Source organism: Mya arenaria, chromosome 13 (genome assembly GCF_026914265.1).
Source record: "Mya arenaria isolate MELC-2E11 chromosome 13, ASM2691426v1".
Taxonomy (NCBI): Eukaryota; Metazoa; Mollusca; class Bivalvia; order Myida; family Myidae; genus Mya; species Mya arenaria.
The window spans coordinates 7016886-7035421 of NC_069134.1; the positions used below are offsets into that span (position 1 = coordinate 7016886).

The following is an 18536-nucleotide window of genomic DNA, read 5'->3' on the forward strand; positions in this document are numbered from 1 at the left end:
AAGAATATAACTCCATACACATTATTTTACTTATCCTGAGAGGACTTACTGCATTATCTGTTTAAAATGTCAACTTTCATGAATTATAAATTGGCCAATATAATTTTATTATGCCCACACCCGGACTGTCACTTCATAAAGTTGTTTCTTAGAAAAACTGACAGGCTAATGAACCAATCAAATAGTAGCAAGCACTGACCAGCCTAGCACTGCTGGAAATGTCCACCTGGTATGGGTCTTCAGGGTCCTGGGTGGCCACTTCCACTGCGGGCTGGCCCATTAATGGGCTGGGGGCAAATATACCTGGAATGCGTTAAATTACTTTTGAGGCCTGTTTTAACAAAAATAAGTATTAAAATTGACTGGATGAAAACCAACATTTTGCTCATGCAAATTAATGACAATAAATGACAAAATGATGTTTTTTTTATTTACTATTTTATCGTAACAGAATTTTTTAAGTATTATAAACTTTAACTTTGCTGTTTCAATGCTTAGCATCTGATGGCAAAAACCAATATGTGTGCTAAATACAAAAAAAGAGAACATTCAGGGTATTAGATACAATCCAGCTGTTGCTGTAGGGAGCCACAATGACTAGCCTGGAGCATTCCTCGAAATTCCTGTTTTCCAGATTTCTAAGAATAGCTAGCTTTTGCTATATGATACCGAAAGTTCAAGAAGTCTTCATTGGACCATTACTTGACCAATAGATGCCCCTGTTAACATCTTACTTGATCAAATACATGACCAGGTGTTCTCAATTCAAAGCAATCTGTATTTTCTAGAAGCCCCCACCTCTGTTTATTTCTCCTGGTAGCTGTGCGTCCAGGTAGTTTCCTGTATCTAGCGTAGTTTTAGACTTCTTTCTTCTTCTTCTTGCTGACAACATTCTCTCACTGAAAAACTTTTTGGGTTAGTTTATTCAATTCAGACAAAATGCAGATTTGATGCAGGTGTCAAAATGCTTTAAGATTCAATCAAAATTGTCATATTGCACTTACGGATAATTTTAAGAACATTTACCTGTGTAGTTTTATTTTATAATTGTTTTTACTTCACATAGTATTTTTAACTTAAAATTTATAAAATGGTTTAAACTAAAACGTACTGAGAAAAAATCGAAACTCAAAAAACCTAATTCAAAATGAAACCACAGTGAATAAATCACTCTAGGCATTTTAAAACTGCACTCTCACAGATTGAAAGTTTTGACAACTATTTTATTTTTTGTCTTGGAACGAGCCAATTTTTGCGAAAATCCATGGAAACCAGTTATATAAGACTGCTGACAAAAGATCAGATCGCAGATTTTCATATTTCCGTTCGAAAATTAATGTTTTATGGCTTAAACCGTTACTAACGGTTTAAGAAAAATGCATATAACATCAATTTTTTAACTTACCGTAGATATACCTTACCTTTTTTAACTTACCGTAGATATACCTACGGTAAGTTAAAAAATTAATGTTATATGCATTGTTCTTAAACCGTTAGTAACGGTTTAAGCCATAAAACATTAATCTTCGAACGGAAATATGAAAATCTGTGATCTGATCTTTAGTCAGCAGTTTATATCACTGGTTTGCAGATATTTATGCAAAAATTGGGTCTTTCCATGACAAAAAAAAAAAAAGTTGTCAAAACGTTCAATCTGTAAGAGTGCAGCTTTAATCAGTGAAAACCTTCATGAAGCATTATAATTTTATCAATTTCAACAGCTCAAAAGCCACTTACTCCTGACCGACATCCAAAGGCTGTTGAAACCCCGCCATGGGCATCATCTGTGGTTGCTGTGGGACCATCTGTCCCATGGGAGCTGCGTAACCCCCTCGGGCCGTGTAGGGCATGCCGTACCCTGGGCCACCATCACCACCCTGGGACCCGGGACCCCCTACTCCTCCGTGGAGGTCTAGCAGCAGAGATTTGACCATTTTCATCTCACGTTTGAACTGGTTCATCATCTGGTCCTGCTGCTGTTGTAGAAGTGTGAGGCCCTGACAGAGAGCATCCCTCAGACCATCCAACTCATTCTGTTGTATAGAAGAGCAAATTAGTCCTTAGCACCACAAAGTGCAAAGTTACACTCAGTATGGCACAAACTACACACAGACAGGATTGCATATGGCATAATGAATAAGTTTATAGTAGTATTTTATAAAAAAAGATACTAGTAATCTCATGTTAATGTGAAACTTAAGCTAAACAATAAACTTATACAATATCTTATAGTGAAAGTGCTCAATGCATAGGGAAAGCTGTGTGTAAAAATGGCAGACATGTTGAAGTACAGTGTGCAATTCAAATTCAATTCCATTTAAATAAAAACACCTCAACAATTCAATAACTTTAACTGACCACTTCCGGTCATGATTGATAAGTTATACCAATTTGTTACCTCAAATTTGGCAGTGGTGACCATCTTGTTGTTCTTCGATTTGCGTTCTTCTTCCTCTTCCACTAGCTCCTCCTGCAAACATCCAAGTGTTGAAAATTGAAGAAACTTATTTGCAGGCATACCATTGGGTTTTATTGACAATGACACTTAGAAAACCCTTATATAGAAAAAGAAGAAAAAGTTAAGAGAATATGTGCATGATGACTGTTAAAAACTAAAAATTTATCATAAAATTAAAAGAGGATTGTAAAACATTGATAATCATTTATGATCAATATTCATTTCAAGAGAGTTTTCAGTTTTTATAACTCCGTTTTTATTATACCCGATCTTTAATAATGAATAAAATATTTTGATTATAATTATAAAATAACTTATCTATCTAGACCAAAACAGATTCATGCAAAATTCAATAAACTTTCAAAAAATAGTTTAAAAAGCATCAAACGGAGATCTTTCATGATTTATCTTTCACAACTTCAACACTTAAAAGCATAAACACACCAAAATTGATTGCAGGCCCCAATATCACAAAAGCCATTTCTCAATCTTAACTCAACACAAAAAAAATAGCATACAGTTTTTTAACATTTAATACATTTTTAATCTTTTCATAAGTGTTTTCTCTCCAAGATTGTGTTGATAAATTTTTTTAGTCAATATTCCACAGAAAAATGATATATTTTTGAGTTATTTCTAAAGAACATCTTCTGGTCTAGAAATACTGAGCAATGATGCCTATCAACATATAATGCATTATAACTGATATATGATATCTGGAATTATTTTTTTTTCATTGCAATACATCAAGCAGATATTGGTGAGATATTGACATGTGGTTACATGCAAAACGGTAACCAGAATTTTTTAGTCGAATAATAAAGGGTCAATTTGCATTATATTCAAAAAAGAGTTATCGAACTTGCTTCATTAATTAATTAAGTAGGTAGGCTGATTGAATACTGTCATATTAGTCTCAGTGCAATACATCACATTTGACTAGTCTCAGTGCAATACATCACATTTGACTAGTCTCAGTGCAATACATCACATTTGACTAGTCTCAGTGCAATACATCACATTTGACTAGTCTCAGTGCAATACATCACATTTGACTAGTCTCAGTGCAATACATCACATTTGACTAGTCTCAGTGCAATACATCACATTTGACTAGTCTCAGTGCAATACATCACATTTGACTAGTCTCAGTGCAATACATCACATTTGACTAGTCTCAGTGCAATACATCACATTTGACTAGTCTCAGTGCAATACATCACATTTGACTAGTCTCAGTGCAATACATCACATTTGACTAGTCTCAGTGCAATACATCACATTGTGACTGAGATATCAACCTATGTTTGCTTACATTCAAAACCTGAACAAGAATTTCTAGGGCCTTAATAAGGCACTATATGCAAGATGGAACTATCTTACTTCATTAACTAAGTAGATTGGATAGATGGGAACACATGTCTAATGTTTCAATGCAAAACATGATGTTTTTGCTGATATTAAAAATTAAATATGCTTCCATGAAAAACCTTAGCCAAGGTGTGATGCGAACGTAAGAGAAGTATAGCTCTACATGTTTGTTGAATTGGCGAGCTAAAATTTAGTGTAGATTGAGAAACGACTTGAGCATATTCATGATGTTGGGGCCAGGAAGCCATCTTTGTACTTTTAAGAGCAATAACATCAAGTTCATCAATTTGTATGGCCGAATATGGGAAACCAGTGTTGTTTCTTGAACCTTTACCAAATTTACAATCTTAGCTGTTACTTCAACATTGTGCAATGCATCAACATTAATACTTTTAAAATGTAACATGAGATGAAATGCTAGAAAGTGTAATGAAATGGTGGTGAATAAATACGAAAAAAAACATAATCTGAAGACAAAACATGCAAGTATGTTTTAAATGCATAGATTCTTCGTTTTTTACCTACCCTAAAGAGCTGTAAAATCAAATGGTGATGGTAAAGTATATTCCAACCAAATTATTCCAACATTAATAATGTGGATTAAAAATTTGGTAATGGATCAAAATATTACAGTATTTAAATGTTTACTGTAACAATCGTTAATCCAAAACAGACACCTGCTAAGATTCTGCTCTCAAAATCACAAAATAGCAAGCTCAAACCATTGCAACTTTTTAAACCAACATGAAGCATTTACAATGATTTTCTGATTTGGCTATTTTTTCATGACAATTATCATAGCATGCTCAAGCTCAAGGCTTTCTTACCAAACTCTCGAAAATACTATCTGTTTCTTTCTACCATGCAACAAAAGAACCATAATGGATGGTAGTATGACATCAAACTTTCAACTGAATGTTTTATGCCGATAATACGATGAAAAGGCTCTATCCACAATATCGAACATCAAGAATTGAAAACACATGTCAATAAAAGACAAACATGACCTCATTCAAGAGTAAAAGCCAGTATACATTGACATACCAGCGCTGTTTTATCATCCTCGTCACCAAACTGGTCGTGCCAACGTCTTTTCATCTCGTCTAACTCTTCCTGAAAGGAGATTTCCAAAAAAAAATGATTATTCAATGTGGAAGAGAGAATGTAGCTGGTTTTTGTCTACACTGTAAAGTTGCTCAATAATATGTATACATATACAATATTACTAGTCATGCATGACCACATGTAAATGATTGGTTTGGACTGTATTTAAATTAAACCAATAAAGCTAACTGTAAATTTGTATCTATTAGTACTGTCAACAGCAATGGTGTTATAGTTGGAGACAGTGAAAGGAGACAGTGAAATAATTTATGCCATAAAAAATAGAACTATTCAGCCCACCTTTATCTGTATGGTAACTTTCTGTAGATCTTGGCCATCAGTGTCGGTCATATCATCATCGTAGTCGTCCTTAAAGGGAGAGCACTCATTGCTGATGAAGTCCATGAACTTGAACCTTGCCTCGTTACTCATACCTTCCCAGAATGACAGGATCATGATACACTTCTGCATCACGGCATTCGCTTTGGCATTGTCATACACTCTGGAAGGGATATAGAACAATACGGGAAATGCTTGATAAATGACTTCAAATGGAGGTTTAGCTCATTCTCAGCATGATGTAACTCTTTTAAGAAAAAGTTTTTAACTTATATTTTTATGCGTACACATTTTAATCATGGAAACACAGTAAGAAATTCTGAAATATCACAAGATGCTGAACAGCTTGAAAAATATTTCACTACAAAAACAATATGTTTACTAAGACATTGACTTCCAGAAACGAAACATTGTATAAGCTTTCTTCTCGATCCTGTCTATTCATTTTGACCAACATTATGCATTCTCCGTGTACTTTAGCTTGCATTTTCACTTGTACTTGTTTGATTATGCTTTATATTTGTATTCTTTATCATGTGTTGTTTACCTAAATATAGACTGTTTATACTAACATTTACTTGCTAAATACCTAATAATGAACAACAGAAGGAGCTACATGTATACATCTACAATGTATGGTGTTAACCTTTATCAAGCAGATGATGAATAAACTGGAACATTTCTTTTTTGAAAATAAGAGCTGCTGTTGTTGATAAGTAGTTACCTCTGAAAAGTATCTGAGAAAAGGGCAATGAGGAGGTTGAGGCACAGAACGGCGGACAGGAAGAGCCAGGTAGCCACTAGCAGTGGAGCCATCACGTTATCTATGCTCACCATGTCCTGCAAGGGGGGTAAGGATTATAACATATTGGCGAGGGTTGAGGGGGAGGGCAACAGGAACAGTTTTCAATAAAGGATCTTAGTTAAATTTTAAATCAGCAGGAATGATGCAGATGGCGGCAAATTAATTCATTTCACTTCCTCAACTGTGTTTTCAACTTCAAGTACTCAATAGACGTTCGCCTTGTTAAAATATTTATCAAAATAACAAATACCGGTATATGATAAAGTAAATAATTACTCCATGATTGGCTCTAATACAGACCCAGTGCCCACAGTTTGAATGATTTTTCACTCTGTATTTCTTTTATAGAAAATACAACTTCTTAGTTCCTTCACATATTACAGATTTTTTTTGACACCTTCAAGTTTCATCATGTTTATGATAGTTTGGCATTTAATACTAAGCATACCTCATAAGCGTATTCATCGACGAGGGTCATTCTCCACATGGTAAACATGGCATCATTAAATTTTTCAAACCCCGGCACTGTAACATTCTCTGCTCGCACGGTCCCATTGTCATTCATGGGAAACTTTGTTCCTCCAAATATCATCCAGAAGGCACACACTGCAAATGGTGGAGGCAGTTATGAAAAGAAGGCACATACTGCAAATTGTGGAGACAGTTATGAATAGAGGGCACATACTTCGAAGTTATGGACAGAAGGCACATACTTCGAATGGTGGAGAAAGTTATGGACAGAAGGCACATACTGCAAATGGTGGAGAAAGAAATGGACAGAAGGCACATACTGCAAAAGGTGAAGATAGGTATGGACAGAAAGCTCCTCTGGAAATGGTGGACTAAGTTATGGACAGAAGGCACATACTGCAAATGGTGGAGACAGTTATGGACAGAAGGCACATACTTCGAATGGTGGAGAAAGTTATGAATAGAGGGCACCAAAACTTTAAATTGTAGAGAATGTTATGGAAAGAAGGCAGATACTGCAAATGGTGAAGATAGTTATGGACAGAAAGCTTCTCTGGAAATGGTGGACAAAGTAATGGACAAAAGGCTAACAATGGAAATGTTGGATATAGTTATGGACAGAAGGTACCCTCTTGAAATGGTGGGGAAATTTATGGACAGAATGCACCCTCTTGAAATGGTGGAGATAGTTATGGACAGAAGGCACACACTGGAAACAGTGGAGATAGTTATTGACAGAAGGCACACACTGGGAACAGTGGAGATAGTTATGGACAGAAGGCACACACTGGAAACAGTGGAGATACTTATTGACAGAAGGCATGGGCTGGAAACAGTGGAGATAGTTATGGACAGAAGGCACACACTGGGAACAGTGGAGATAGTTATGGACAGAAGGCACACACTGGAAACAGTGGAGATAATTATTGACAGAAGGCATGCTCTGGAAACGGTGGAGATAGTTATGGACAGAAGTCATGCTATGGAAGCAGTGGAGATAGTTATGGACAGAAGTCATGCTCTGGAAACAGTGGAGATAGTTATGGACAGAAGTCATGCTCTGGAAACAGTGGAGATAGTTATGGACATAAGGAATGCTCTGGAAACAGTGGAGATAGTTATGGACAGAAGGCACACTCGGAAAACAGTGGAGAAAGTTATGGACAGAAGGCACGCTCTGGAAACAGTGGAGATAGTTATGGACAGAAGGCACGCTCTGGAAACAGTGGACATAGTTATGGACAGAAGTTATGCTCTGGAAATGGTGGAGATAGTTATGGACAGAAGGCATGCTCTGGAAACAGTGAAGATAGTTATGGACAGTTATGCTCTGGAAATGGTGGAGATAGTTATGGACAAAAGGCACGCTTTGCAATTGGTGGAGATAGTTATGGACAGAAGGCACACACTGGAAACAGTGGAGATAATTATGGACAGAAGGCACACTCTGGAAATGGTGGAGATAGTTATGGACAGAAGGCACGCTTTGGAAATGGTGGAGATAGTTATGGACAGAAGGCACACACTGGAAATGGTGGAGATAGATATGGACAGAAGGCACACACTGGAAATGGTAAAGATAGTTATGGACAGAAGGCACACACTGGAAATAGTGGAGATAGTTATTGACAGAAAGCACACACTTGAATCGGTGGATAGTTATAGACAGAAGGCACACACTGGAAATGGTGGAGATAGTTATGGACAGAAGGCACACACTGGAAACAATGGAGATAGTTATTGACAGAAGGCACACACTTGAAACGGTGGATAGTTATAGACAGATTAAGGCACACACTGGAAATGGTGGAGATAGTTATTGACAGAAGGCACACACTTGAAACGGTGGATAGTTATGGACAGAAGGCACACACTGGAAATGGTGGAGATAATTATTGACAGAATACACGTTCTGGAAACGGTGGAGATAATTATGGACAGAAGGCACGCTCTGGAAACGGAGGAGATAATTATTGACAGAATGCACACACTGGAAAAGGTGGGGATAGTTATGAACAGAAGGCACACACTGGAAATGGTGGAGATAGTTATGGACAGAAGGCACGCTTTGGAAATGGTGGAGATAGTTATGGACAGAAGGCACACACTGGAAATGGTGGAGATAGATATGGACAGAAGGCACACACTGGAAATGGTAAAGATAGTTATGGACAGAAGGCACACACTGGAAATAGTGGAGATAGTTATTGACAGAAAGCACACACTTGAATCGGTGGATAGTTATAGACAGAAGGCACACACTGGAAATGGTGGAGATAGTTATGGACAGAAGGCACACACTGGAAACAGTGGAGATAGTTATTGACAGAAGGCACACACTTGAAACGGTGGATAGTTATAGACAGATTAAGGCACACACTGGAAATGGTGGAGATAGTTATTGACAGAAGGCACACACTTGAAACGGTGGATAGTTATGGACAGAAGGCACACACTGGAAATGGTGGAGATAATTATTGACAGAATACACGCTCTGGAAACGGTGGAGATAATTATGGACAGAAGGCACGCTCTGGAAACGGAGGAGATAATTATTGACAGAATGCACACACTGGAAAAGGTGGGGAGAGTTATGAACAGAAGGCACACACTGGAAAGAGATAATTATTGACAGAATGCACACACTGGATAAGGTGGGGATAATTATGGACAGAAGGCACACACTGGAAACAGTGGAGATAATTATGGACAGGAGGCACACACTGGAAACAGTGGAGATAATTATGGACAGAAGGCACACACTGGAAACAGTGGAGATAATAATGGACAGGAGGCACACACTGGAAACAGTGGAGATAGATATAGACAGAAGGCACACACTGGAAACAGTGGATATAGTTATGAACAGAAGGCATGCTCTGGAAATGGTGCAGATAGATAAAGACTTTCATTCATGTCAATTTTCACTCAAGGATACACAAAATGTCTTGCTCAGGTTAGTGTACTTTTTGCAGTGAGTAATTAAACAAATTTTTAAGAGTTATTTAGATAGTTCAATCAATTAAATATATATCTTCATATTCATACACCAGTCAAAATACAAGCTCATTAATTTTTAAGAAGATAAGCTACAAAATACTTACAATATGGAATGTAGAACTCGAAGTATAAGAAGGCAAACTTGAGCAAGTCTTGTGCCATGGTTCCCAACATTACAACAAAAGGCCCTGAAATGGGACAAAGGCAGGTTCAATTTTGATAAAAATATAGCAATCATTCACCTATATATGGTATACTTTGCAGAGGAATCAAAGTCCTGAAAATATAACACCATAGACCAGATGAAATTGACTTTGTTGTTGAAGATTATAAATTATACCATGATAACTTTCCACTTTTAGAATGTTTTGTGAGGTCATGTTTGCACGAGTGCATGCATTTAAATGTGCATGGGTTTAAATACGTTTTTTTAGTGAATTTGTTTGTTGTTTGCATTGCTGAACCAATTTTTATGAAGGCCATATGGTAAACAAGTTATATTACATAGCTGAATGAGTTACCTTCAATAAATAAATTCACTATTATTATTATTACCAACAGTAGAAGTAGTGATATACATATATAATAACAAGAACACTACTAGCATATATTCCAATCCTTGACCATTTTTTTCACTAAATGTAGAGGCATAACTCAAAACTATTTAATCCAGGATTATGAAGCCTGCTATACACCTGCAAATTGTCATAGTGAACATTTTCACCAAGCTGTCTTCTGCTCAAAGGTTTATGAGCTTTGGACAAGGTTAAAGTTTCACAGGAACATGGCAAATGCCCACAATGGTCATCTTGGGTATGAATGCAAAGATGGGGTTGATGTCAACTCGCTCTGATTCAAAGAGTTCTTTAGTTATTGATTGAAAATGGATTTTTAGCTAGACGTTACCACAACCTTGACCTCTGACCCACTGACCAAATCAATAGGGTTCATCACTGTGCTGGTCATAACTGCCTTCTGAGTTTGAGGTCTGTGGGCCTTAGCTTTTTTAATTATTGATTGGAAATAGATTTTTAGAATGGGGTCACCACAAGCATTTGACACACTGATCTCAAAAACAAAAGAGTTAATCAGCTGGTCAGTACTAACCTGCCTACTTATTTTGAGGTCCCTGAGCCTAAGCTTTCTAAAGATAATTAATAATTTCACATTTTTTTATATTTAAAGACAACATGAAATTGACCTATGCCCAACTGACCTCAATATCAATGAAGGTTATCTGTTGGTCATTTTCAACCTGTCTATCAAGTTTCAGGTCTCTGGACATAAGTGTTTTTCATTTATTGATTGGAAAAGGAAAGGTCACCAGAACATGACCTTTGACACACTGACCTCAAATCAATAGGGTTCATCTGCTGGCCAGAACCAACCTGACTACCAAGTTTGAGGTCAATGTGCCAAAGCTTACTTCAGTTATTGATAGGAAACAGACTTTCAGCTCAAGGTCACCACAACTTTTGAATTGCTGACTTGAAAATCAATATGATTTCTCTGCTGGTCATTATCAACCTGCCTACTGAATTTGAAGTCCCTGGCCATATAGTTCTTCAGTAATTGATCAGAAACAGATCTTCAGCTCCAAGTTACCATGAACTTAACCTTTGACCTAATGACCTCAATATGAATAGGGTTCATCTGCTGATCAGTACTAACCTGTCTACCAAGTTTGATGTCCAAGCGCCAAAGTGTTCTTCAGATATTGATCAGAAACTGTTGGGACGAACAGATAGACAGATGGTCTGATTATTTTATGCCAACCTTCGGGAATATTAAACACGAGGCCCAAGAGGGTCTGTGCTCTACTGGCATGGCTCTTGTTGTAATTTTCAATCCAGAGCATGAACGTATGAGTAATAGGCAACAAATATATAGTTCACTTTTTGTGTTTGGGTTAGCTGAAAACGCTGCACGTTCAACATCTGAGGACAGAAAATGTTGTAAGCAGATTAGTTGCATGAACTATTTTATGCCAAGTAAAGGTTATCTGAGGATAAAAAAATATTTGCTTTCAAAACTGTACTAATGGTCATAATTTCATTTCTGTAGCCTTAAAAATAAAAAAGTTTGTCAAAAGGTCAAAGTCAAGGACATCCGAGGACAACATTGATGTTTGTTTGCAAAACTGTACACATGGTCAAAATATCATTGCTGTATATTTAAAAATTAAAAAGTAAGTCAAAACGGGTGAGGCCAGCTTTTGCCCAAGGGACATAATTTGAAATGTTTTGCTAGACGGTCATCATATGATGCTCCACAACAAATATCAAAGGTATGGGCCTTGTGGTTTGAAACAAGAAGATATTGAAAATATTTCTTAAATAAGTCTCTAGGAAACTTGTGACCCCTGGGGCAGTGCCAGTTTTGACCCAAGGGGAATAAAATGAATAACCATGGTAGTGGACCACTAAATTAAGCCTTGTTCAAAATAGCAAGGATCTGCATAGCTGTTTCAGACAAAAAGGTTTTTAACATATCCCAATTTAAGTATACCAAACCTGTGAACCCGGGGGCATGGCCAGAAATGACCACAGGGGCATAATTTGAACAAACATTCACAAGCAATTGTGACTTTACATGTAAACTTGGCTAAAAATAGACTTCGCTCATGAAGACTTGGCTAAAAATATACTTAGCTAAAAATAGCATTTTTTTATACTTTCAAGACCCATAATCTAGGCATGCATGGGCGGATCCGGCTGGATTTCAAAAGGAACTGGGCTTAAATAGATATCTAAATACTGTACATTCAAGTTTCATTGAGATACAATCAAAACTGAAGACAGGATCCTGTTCACAAGCAATTGTTTACAGACGCACAGATTTTTTATGCTTTCAAGGCCCATAATTTAGGCATGCATGGGCGGATCTGGCTGGTTTTCGAAAGGAACTGAGCTCTAATGGATATCTAAATACTGTACAAGTTTCATTGAGCTACACTCAAAACTGAAGACTGTATCTTGTTCACAAGCAATTGTTTACACAATAGCATTTTTTTATACTATCAAGGCCCATAATCTAGGCATGCATAGGCAGATCTGGCTGGTTTTCAAAAGGAACCAAGCTCTAATAGATATCTAGATACTGTACAAGTTTCATCGAGATACAATCAAAACTGAAGACTGTATCGTGTTAACAAGGAATTGTTTACAGACGCACGGACGCACATACTACGTACACATTACCATCACATAAGCTCTTCTTGCCTTGGGCCAATAGAGCTAAAAAACAACTCTGATGAAGCCAAACCTATGACAATTCTATTTTTCTTCAATATCAGACAAGCTTACTTTCTCACCTAAAAGAGCAAAAGCACGAATATTCTTCATGAGGCGTAGCCAGAGGAAAATGATGACAACAGCAGTGAGGCGAATATGGTGTCTGGCAAGCTGGTCAGTGTGGGAAATAATGTCAGCAATATGTGTGCCAATCACAGCCAACAGGAGGGTGTAACAAATCCAATCAAACCAGTTCCTGGAAGTGGTTAAGTGGAAAGTTTTAAAGAATAGTAACAAGAAAATAACGATAACTCAATATTATCAATAGAATGTGAAAGAATGTTTGAACCATATAATGCCAGATTTTATTGTGTTTTTTTTTAAACATGCCACTGATCTGACTTTTAATCCAAAGCAGCAAAAAATGTATTTGCCTAATTTAATATTTATGAGAGAATATCTATAGCATACTCACCACATGTCGGACAGATAATTTGTGTGGGAACTCCTCACATTCTCTAGCTCATTCTCAAGGAAAAGTCTCTCCTCCGGCCAGCGTGGGTGACAAAACTTCAGGTCCTCCTCTATCTCTTTTTCCCGCCAATCTTGGTAGTTCTGACGACAATGGAAATCATGAATCTATGTTTTACTTAGGACAAGCAAAGGTGTACCTCACAATTGTAAAGTAGGAGATGGTATTTTGATAGACTTATGACTAAAAGTTGAAAAACCAGTACAGCCAAATTTAATCTGAGCAGTACTAATTGTAGGTGGAAAAGCCAAAGAAAAGGCACGGAATGGTCATCAATGGAGTAAAATGCATTATATTAATTTGAAAAGGTCAAAGACAAAACATACACTATGGAGGTAACTTGAACGTCGATATTCCCGGATTTCATCCACGATCTGCCACATTGTGATCCCCACGGCAGCAATCTAGAAGATACAATGTGTGCATTACTACAAGAGTTTAACTGTGTTAGTATTTTAGATCTGTTCATGTTTGTAATACTGTGCACTCGTTTTCTGTTGTCTTTGCCTGTTGAAACTTACACACACTTTTTAATGTTTAACTTTTAGTATGTTTACAGTGAAATAAATGTACAATGTGTTTGCATCAACGAAAACCAATAACAAATCTGCACATACAATGAGTATAATTCTCCACCATTGTTCTGGAAGCACGTAGTCATGTCTCTTGTCATACTCTATGACCACACCATAAACCGTCCACAGCAGGATGTACGAAAAGTTGAAAAACAATCCCCCATATGCGCGCCACCTGAATCATAATTTATCATGTAAAAACAATCATCCAATATGTGTGCCACCTAAAGCACCATTAAATCATGCAATTTAACAAATTACAAATACAGTTGTAGAAAATCATAAGCAGATAAAGCATTGAATAAACAGATAACTCAATACAATGGACATGTTTATATCAGGTCTTGATTCACAATACAGAAACTAGGATTATTGTCCAACAGACATCAAGACAATTCTTCAGTTTCAAAAACTCCTTTTTCATCACTATAACAGTCCTCGAAGTTAGAATTTTAAATGAACAAGCCTGGATTCTAACACTAGCGTTTGGCATAAAATATGCCTTGAGGTAATTGTGACCATTGTTAAAATTAAGTTAATTTGAAGTCAGAACAAAAATGAGTATCACTATAAATCTTTAAAAAACAGAGGAATAACACTATCTGGATGGATGAAAGGATGATAATTGTTACACAAAGGAACAATTTTCTTAAAACATTTTCTTTAACTATAATGTTTGTTCTAAAGCAAACCAGCATTGAAGCTGTTCTCACCTTGCAAACTTGATCCACATCATGTTCATGAGAGTGAGAAACACTTGGTTCATAAGGATGTCAAACTGTTTGTATCGGACGGCAACTTGCAACTGTAATGTATATGAACCACTGTATGAAACACCTACCCATAGGTGTTGTTGTTGAAACATACATGTACAAGTTTGTAACCTTTTACAAATTTGGGTTGAATTATAATTAGCAGTTTTCTTTAAAAACTTTGTTTTGCATTGTGACATTGTGAAATGAACATACCGGTATCTGCACTACCATTCCAGGATCTTTGGCTGAAATGGAAATATATTGTTAACATAAGCACTGCAAGCAGGTACCAATACTTGACCATTTTCTTCAATGAATCATGGGACAAAACAATAATCTAGTCAGAGTGATTGGACTTACTTCTGTTAATAGGTTCATGCACAACAGTTACTTTTTCATATCTTTGAAGGCTTAACTAGTTTTGCATGATGAAGGCAGCAGCATCACTGCCACAGAGAATACTAACACTTTCACAGTAAAAGTGATGTATTTTTTTATCATTTGAAACCCCTTACCATTTGATTGCTTTTCATGGATGTAGTTTAAACAAAGCAGTACCAGGTATGTCTAAAGGTCTTATTCAATGTCAACCAATGACAAAGTTGAAAAAGTGTAAACATCAATGAGTTAGTATGAAAAATGATAAGATGTTTCTCCATCAAAGTTATCCAAGAAAGAAGTGACAATGGTTTTCAAAACTGCACCATCAAGACCACCAAAGAGCAATATTGAAACTTGTTTGGTAAACTGTACCTAGTCAAAATTTCAATGCTGCAGTTTCAAACATAAAAAGGTAGGTCGAAAGGTCAAGTTAATATTATCCAATAAAAGACTGAAAATTGTTTGCATATCCATTTCTAAAGCAATTCAGATATTCTGTTTTTCATGTTATAAATTCAACAAGTTTGTATCTGATTTTCATGGAACTTTGTCTGAATATTTATCAGTATGATACTTGAAACCAGTTTGAAGATGGGCCATCTCTGGTAGAAATAGGTCACTACATCAAATATTAAGACAAAATTTGCATTCCTAAATTCATCAATGTTTATTCCAATCTTCATGAGATGTGATATCTCGGGCAAAACCCTAGGTTACTACTCACTAGGTCAAATAGAGAGACAAAATTATGTTGAACTTTCTTATTCCTTTTATAAATTCAACAGTGTTTATCCAAGTTCTAAAAACTCAGTCAGAATATTTCTCAATGTGCTATTTAGGACAATTGTGGACAAATGTGAATATGGGTCAGTATGGGTAAAAACTAGGTCACTGGTCAAATCAAGCAAGAAAAAATGAGTTCATAATTTATATCAAACATTGTTAATCAGATCTTCATGAAACTCAGTCAAATATTTTTCAACATCATTTAATTTTTTATCTATAAGCATACCTCCTGCTGCAATATCACTTTGTCAAAATGAAATCAGGCTTTAATGAGGTTCAAACCCTTGTTTAAGTGCTGCTTTCTATATATTTATGTAAAATAAAATTGACCCCAGGACAGAACCATGATTTGAAAGAATTTGGTAGAGGAACTCTAGACATTACACTACAAATTTGTATATCAAACCTATGGGTCTCTCAGTTTAAGACAAGAGTTTCTTTATATAATTCTAGGAGCAATTTCATTTATTTAACCAAGGGGCCTACTTGTAAGCATCACATTCCCCACTATCGAACTTGACCAACATTTTATATAAACAAACATTCTGACAAAGTTTTATTAATTTTAGGTCAAAATTGTTGTTTTCAGTGTTTTTATTAGGTTTTTCTTTGATTTGACATAAAATCTAAAGGACTAACATACTGGCTAAAATTAATTGATGTTGGATCAGAAATGTGGCTTTTAGAGTAGTGCAAGGTTTTTAGTTCATTTGATCAAGAAAATAACTTTTTTCTCCACACTGGGTCAAAATTGTAGCTTCAAGAGTGTTAACAAAATTTTCTTTGACTTGACCTATTTACTTACTTTTTAACCCCACTTGACTAAACACCAATTATGACCCCAAAATGATCTAGACAAACATTTTGAGCAAGTTTTATTGGGCAATCATAGACGACCGATATCGAACAATCCTTAAAGCTCCCCCTGGACAAAAAACAACACCTGTCCTTGAATGATAATTTAGAATTTCATGGCCAAAGAACAAGACATGAGCAAAACAGTGGTGATAACCTGATTGTAATATATAATTATTGATAATTTATAAATATAAGTTTAACTTATGGTATACAAAGTCATGTACCTTAGTTTAAGAACACAAACCTTTATCGTTCATGAGTGCGTTAAGGTGGAAGTACTGTTTCCTGTTGGGTCGGTCTCGCACATGCAGCTGGCCAAGGGCTTCAAGTGCCTGCATGAGAAATAATATTAAGCATCAATACAAACATTGCTAGACAACACAGACTCACAGGTTTATAGGTTTTTTATTTCAAACTCAGGAGTCTTCCTAAACATTTCCCCCAATCAAGACCTAGATATCCTGTCATTTCATCTATGGAAGACGGAACCAATACTTAAGACTTTATTTACTATGAATATTGGTGCAAAAAGGCTTAAAGAGTTCCAGCACAAACTTCAAATATTTTATTTCCCATATCGTGTGCCATCATTGAAATTAGATGAATCCTGTCCGTCATTTCTGATATATATTTTACACTCGGGTTGAGATACATGTACCTTCCACTCTGAACCATGAAATTTAGTTATAATGCAAATTAAAGTTATGATGGCTACTATATATATTCTATGACACTCCTTTTAATTTTTTTGCAGAGATTAAGCAAACCTTATTTGTGACGTTGTCTGTCGAAAATAAGAACCTGTGGAGTTTTTTTTTTCATTTTTGACAAGAAATTGTGCCACATAAACAGGCAATATTGGCAATTTTAGAATATTTTAAAACACTTCTTACTTTAATATTGCATATTGTTATAAGCTAGTCTTGTTATCCTATCTTTTGGTCATTCTTTTTTTGTCATCATTGTGAATACCTCCACAAGACTGCTTTCGTAGACCACATAATATTTAGTACATATTTGCTACTTAAAACAACTTTGACAATACAGATTCAAACACAACAGCAATAAATAAATGGCAAGTACATGAAAAAACGAGGGGTCATGAGACCAGCAATTAACTGAGAAGTACTTACAACAGGGGGCATTTTGGTGATCATCCAGGTCATAATGGCCTGTCCCTTGTTGTCTGTGAGGCCAACAGGGGCCTCAAGGTCCAGTAATAGACGTGACGTCTCACTTCGATCTATAAACAAGAATATTGTATAAAACAAGAGCTATCATAGCCGCCTTAACATGTAGGATGTTATTGGTTGAATCAGGCAATTATTGAAATAACAAGAGCTGTCACAGAGACAGCACGCTCGACTATTCCGCCGCTTTTCAGTGTAAGGATTGAAAAGTTTTGGCAAAACATGCATGGATCACTGTTAGATTAGATTCCAATGCAATACATGATGTGCTGTGATATTAACATAAATGTGGTTACATGCAAAATTTTAACCAGAACTTTTAAGTGTAATAATAAAGGCCCATTATTTGCAAATTATAGTTATCTAACTTGGTTATTCAATCAGGTTGGGTGGTTGAATACCATTGTATAAAGTCTCAATGCAATACATCAAGTAATTGCTGAGATAATATCCTATGTGTGCTAACATGCAAGACCTTAACCAGAATTTCTAAGTCACATAATAAAGGGGCAAAAATTACATAATATGAAAGATAGAGTTATCTAACTTGATTAAATAAGAAGGTTAAATGGTTGGGAGCATGTGTGTGCAATACATGATGTGTTCGCTGAGGTATTGACTTAAAAGTGGTTACATGCAAAACCTTAACAAGAATTTCTATGTCGAATAAAAAGGGGC

At 36.1% G+C, this 18536-nt stretch overlaps 1 protein-coding gene across 8 annotated transcripts in view; it reads right to left on the reverse strand.

Annotated features, from left to right (window-relative positions):
* LOC128213734 (uncharacterized) overlaps positions 1-18536 on the reverse strand; it is a 32395-nt gene that overhangs the window by 1397 nt on the left and 12462 nt on the right. For all 8 annotated transcript variants that reach the window (XM_052919763.1, XM_052919758.1, XM_052919762.1 and 5 more), the window contains 17 exons: positions 17802-17911; positions 16913-17000; positions 14857-14888; positions 14602-14693; positions 13931-14063; positions 13640-13717; positions 13257-13396; positions 12862-13037; positions 9653-9736; positions 6526-6683; positions 5997-6112; positions 5234-5435; positions 4874-4942; positions 2399-2470; positions 1738-2033; positions 799-899; positions 200-303 (listed from right to left, as the gene is read on the reverse strand). In XM_052919763.1, the coding sequence (XP_052775723.1) occupies positions 200-303; positions 799-899; positions 1738-2033; positions 2399-2470; positions 4874-4942; positions 5234-5435; positions 5997-6112; positions 6526-6683; positions 9653-9736; positions 12862-13037; positions 13257-13396; positions 13640-13717; positions 13931-14063; positions 14602-14693; positions 14857-14888; positions 16913-17000; positions 17802-17911 (2051 nt within the window). The remainder of the gene's footprint in view (positions 1-199; positions 304-798; positions 900-1737; positions 2034-2398; positions 2471-4873; positions 4943-5233; positions 5436-5996; positions 6113-6525; positions 6684-9652; positions 9737-12861; positions 13038-13256; positions 13397-13639; positions 13718-13930; positions 14064-14601; positions 14694-14856; positions 14889-16912; positions 17001-17801; positions 17912-18536) is intronic.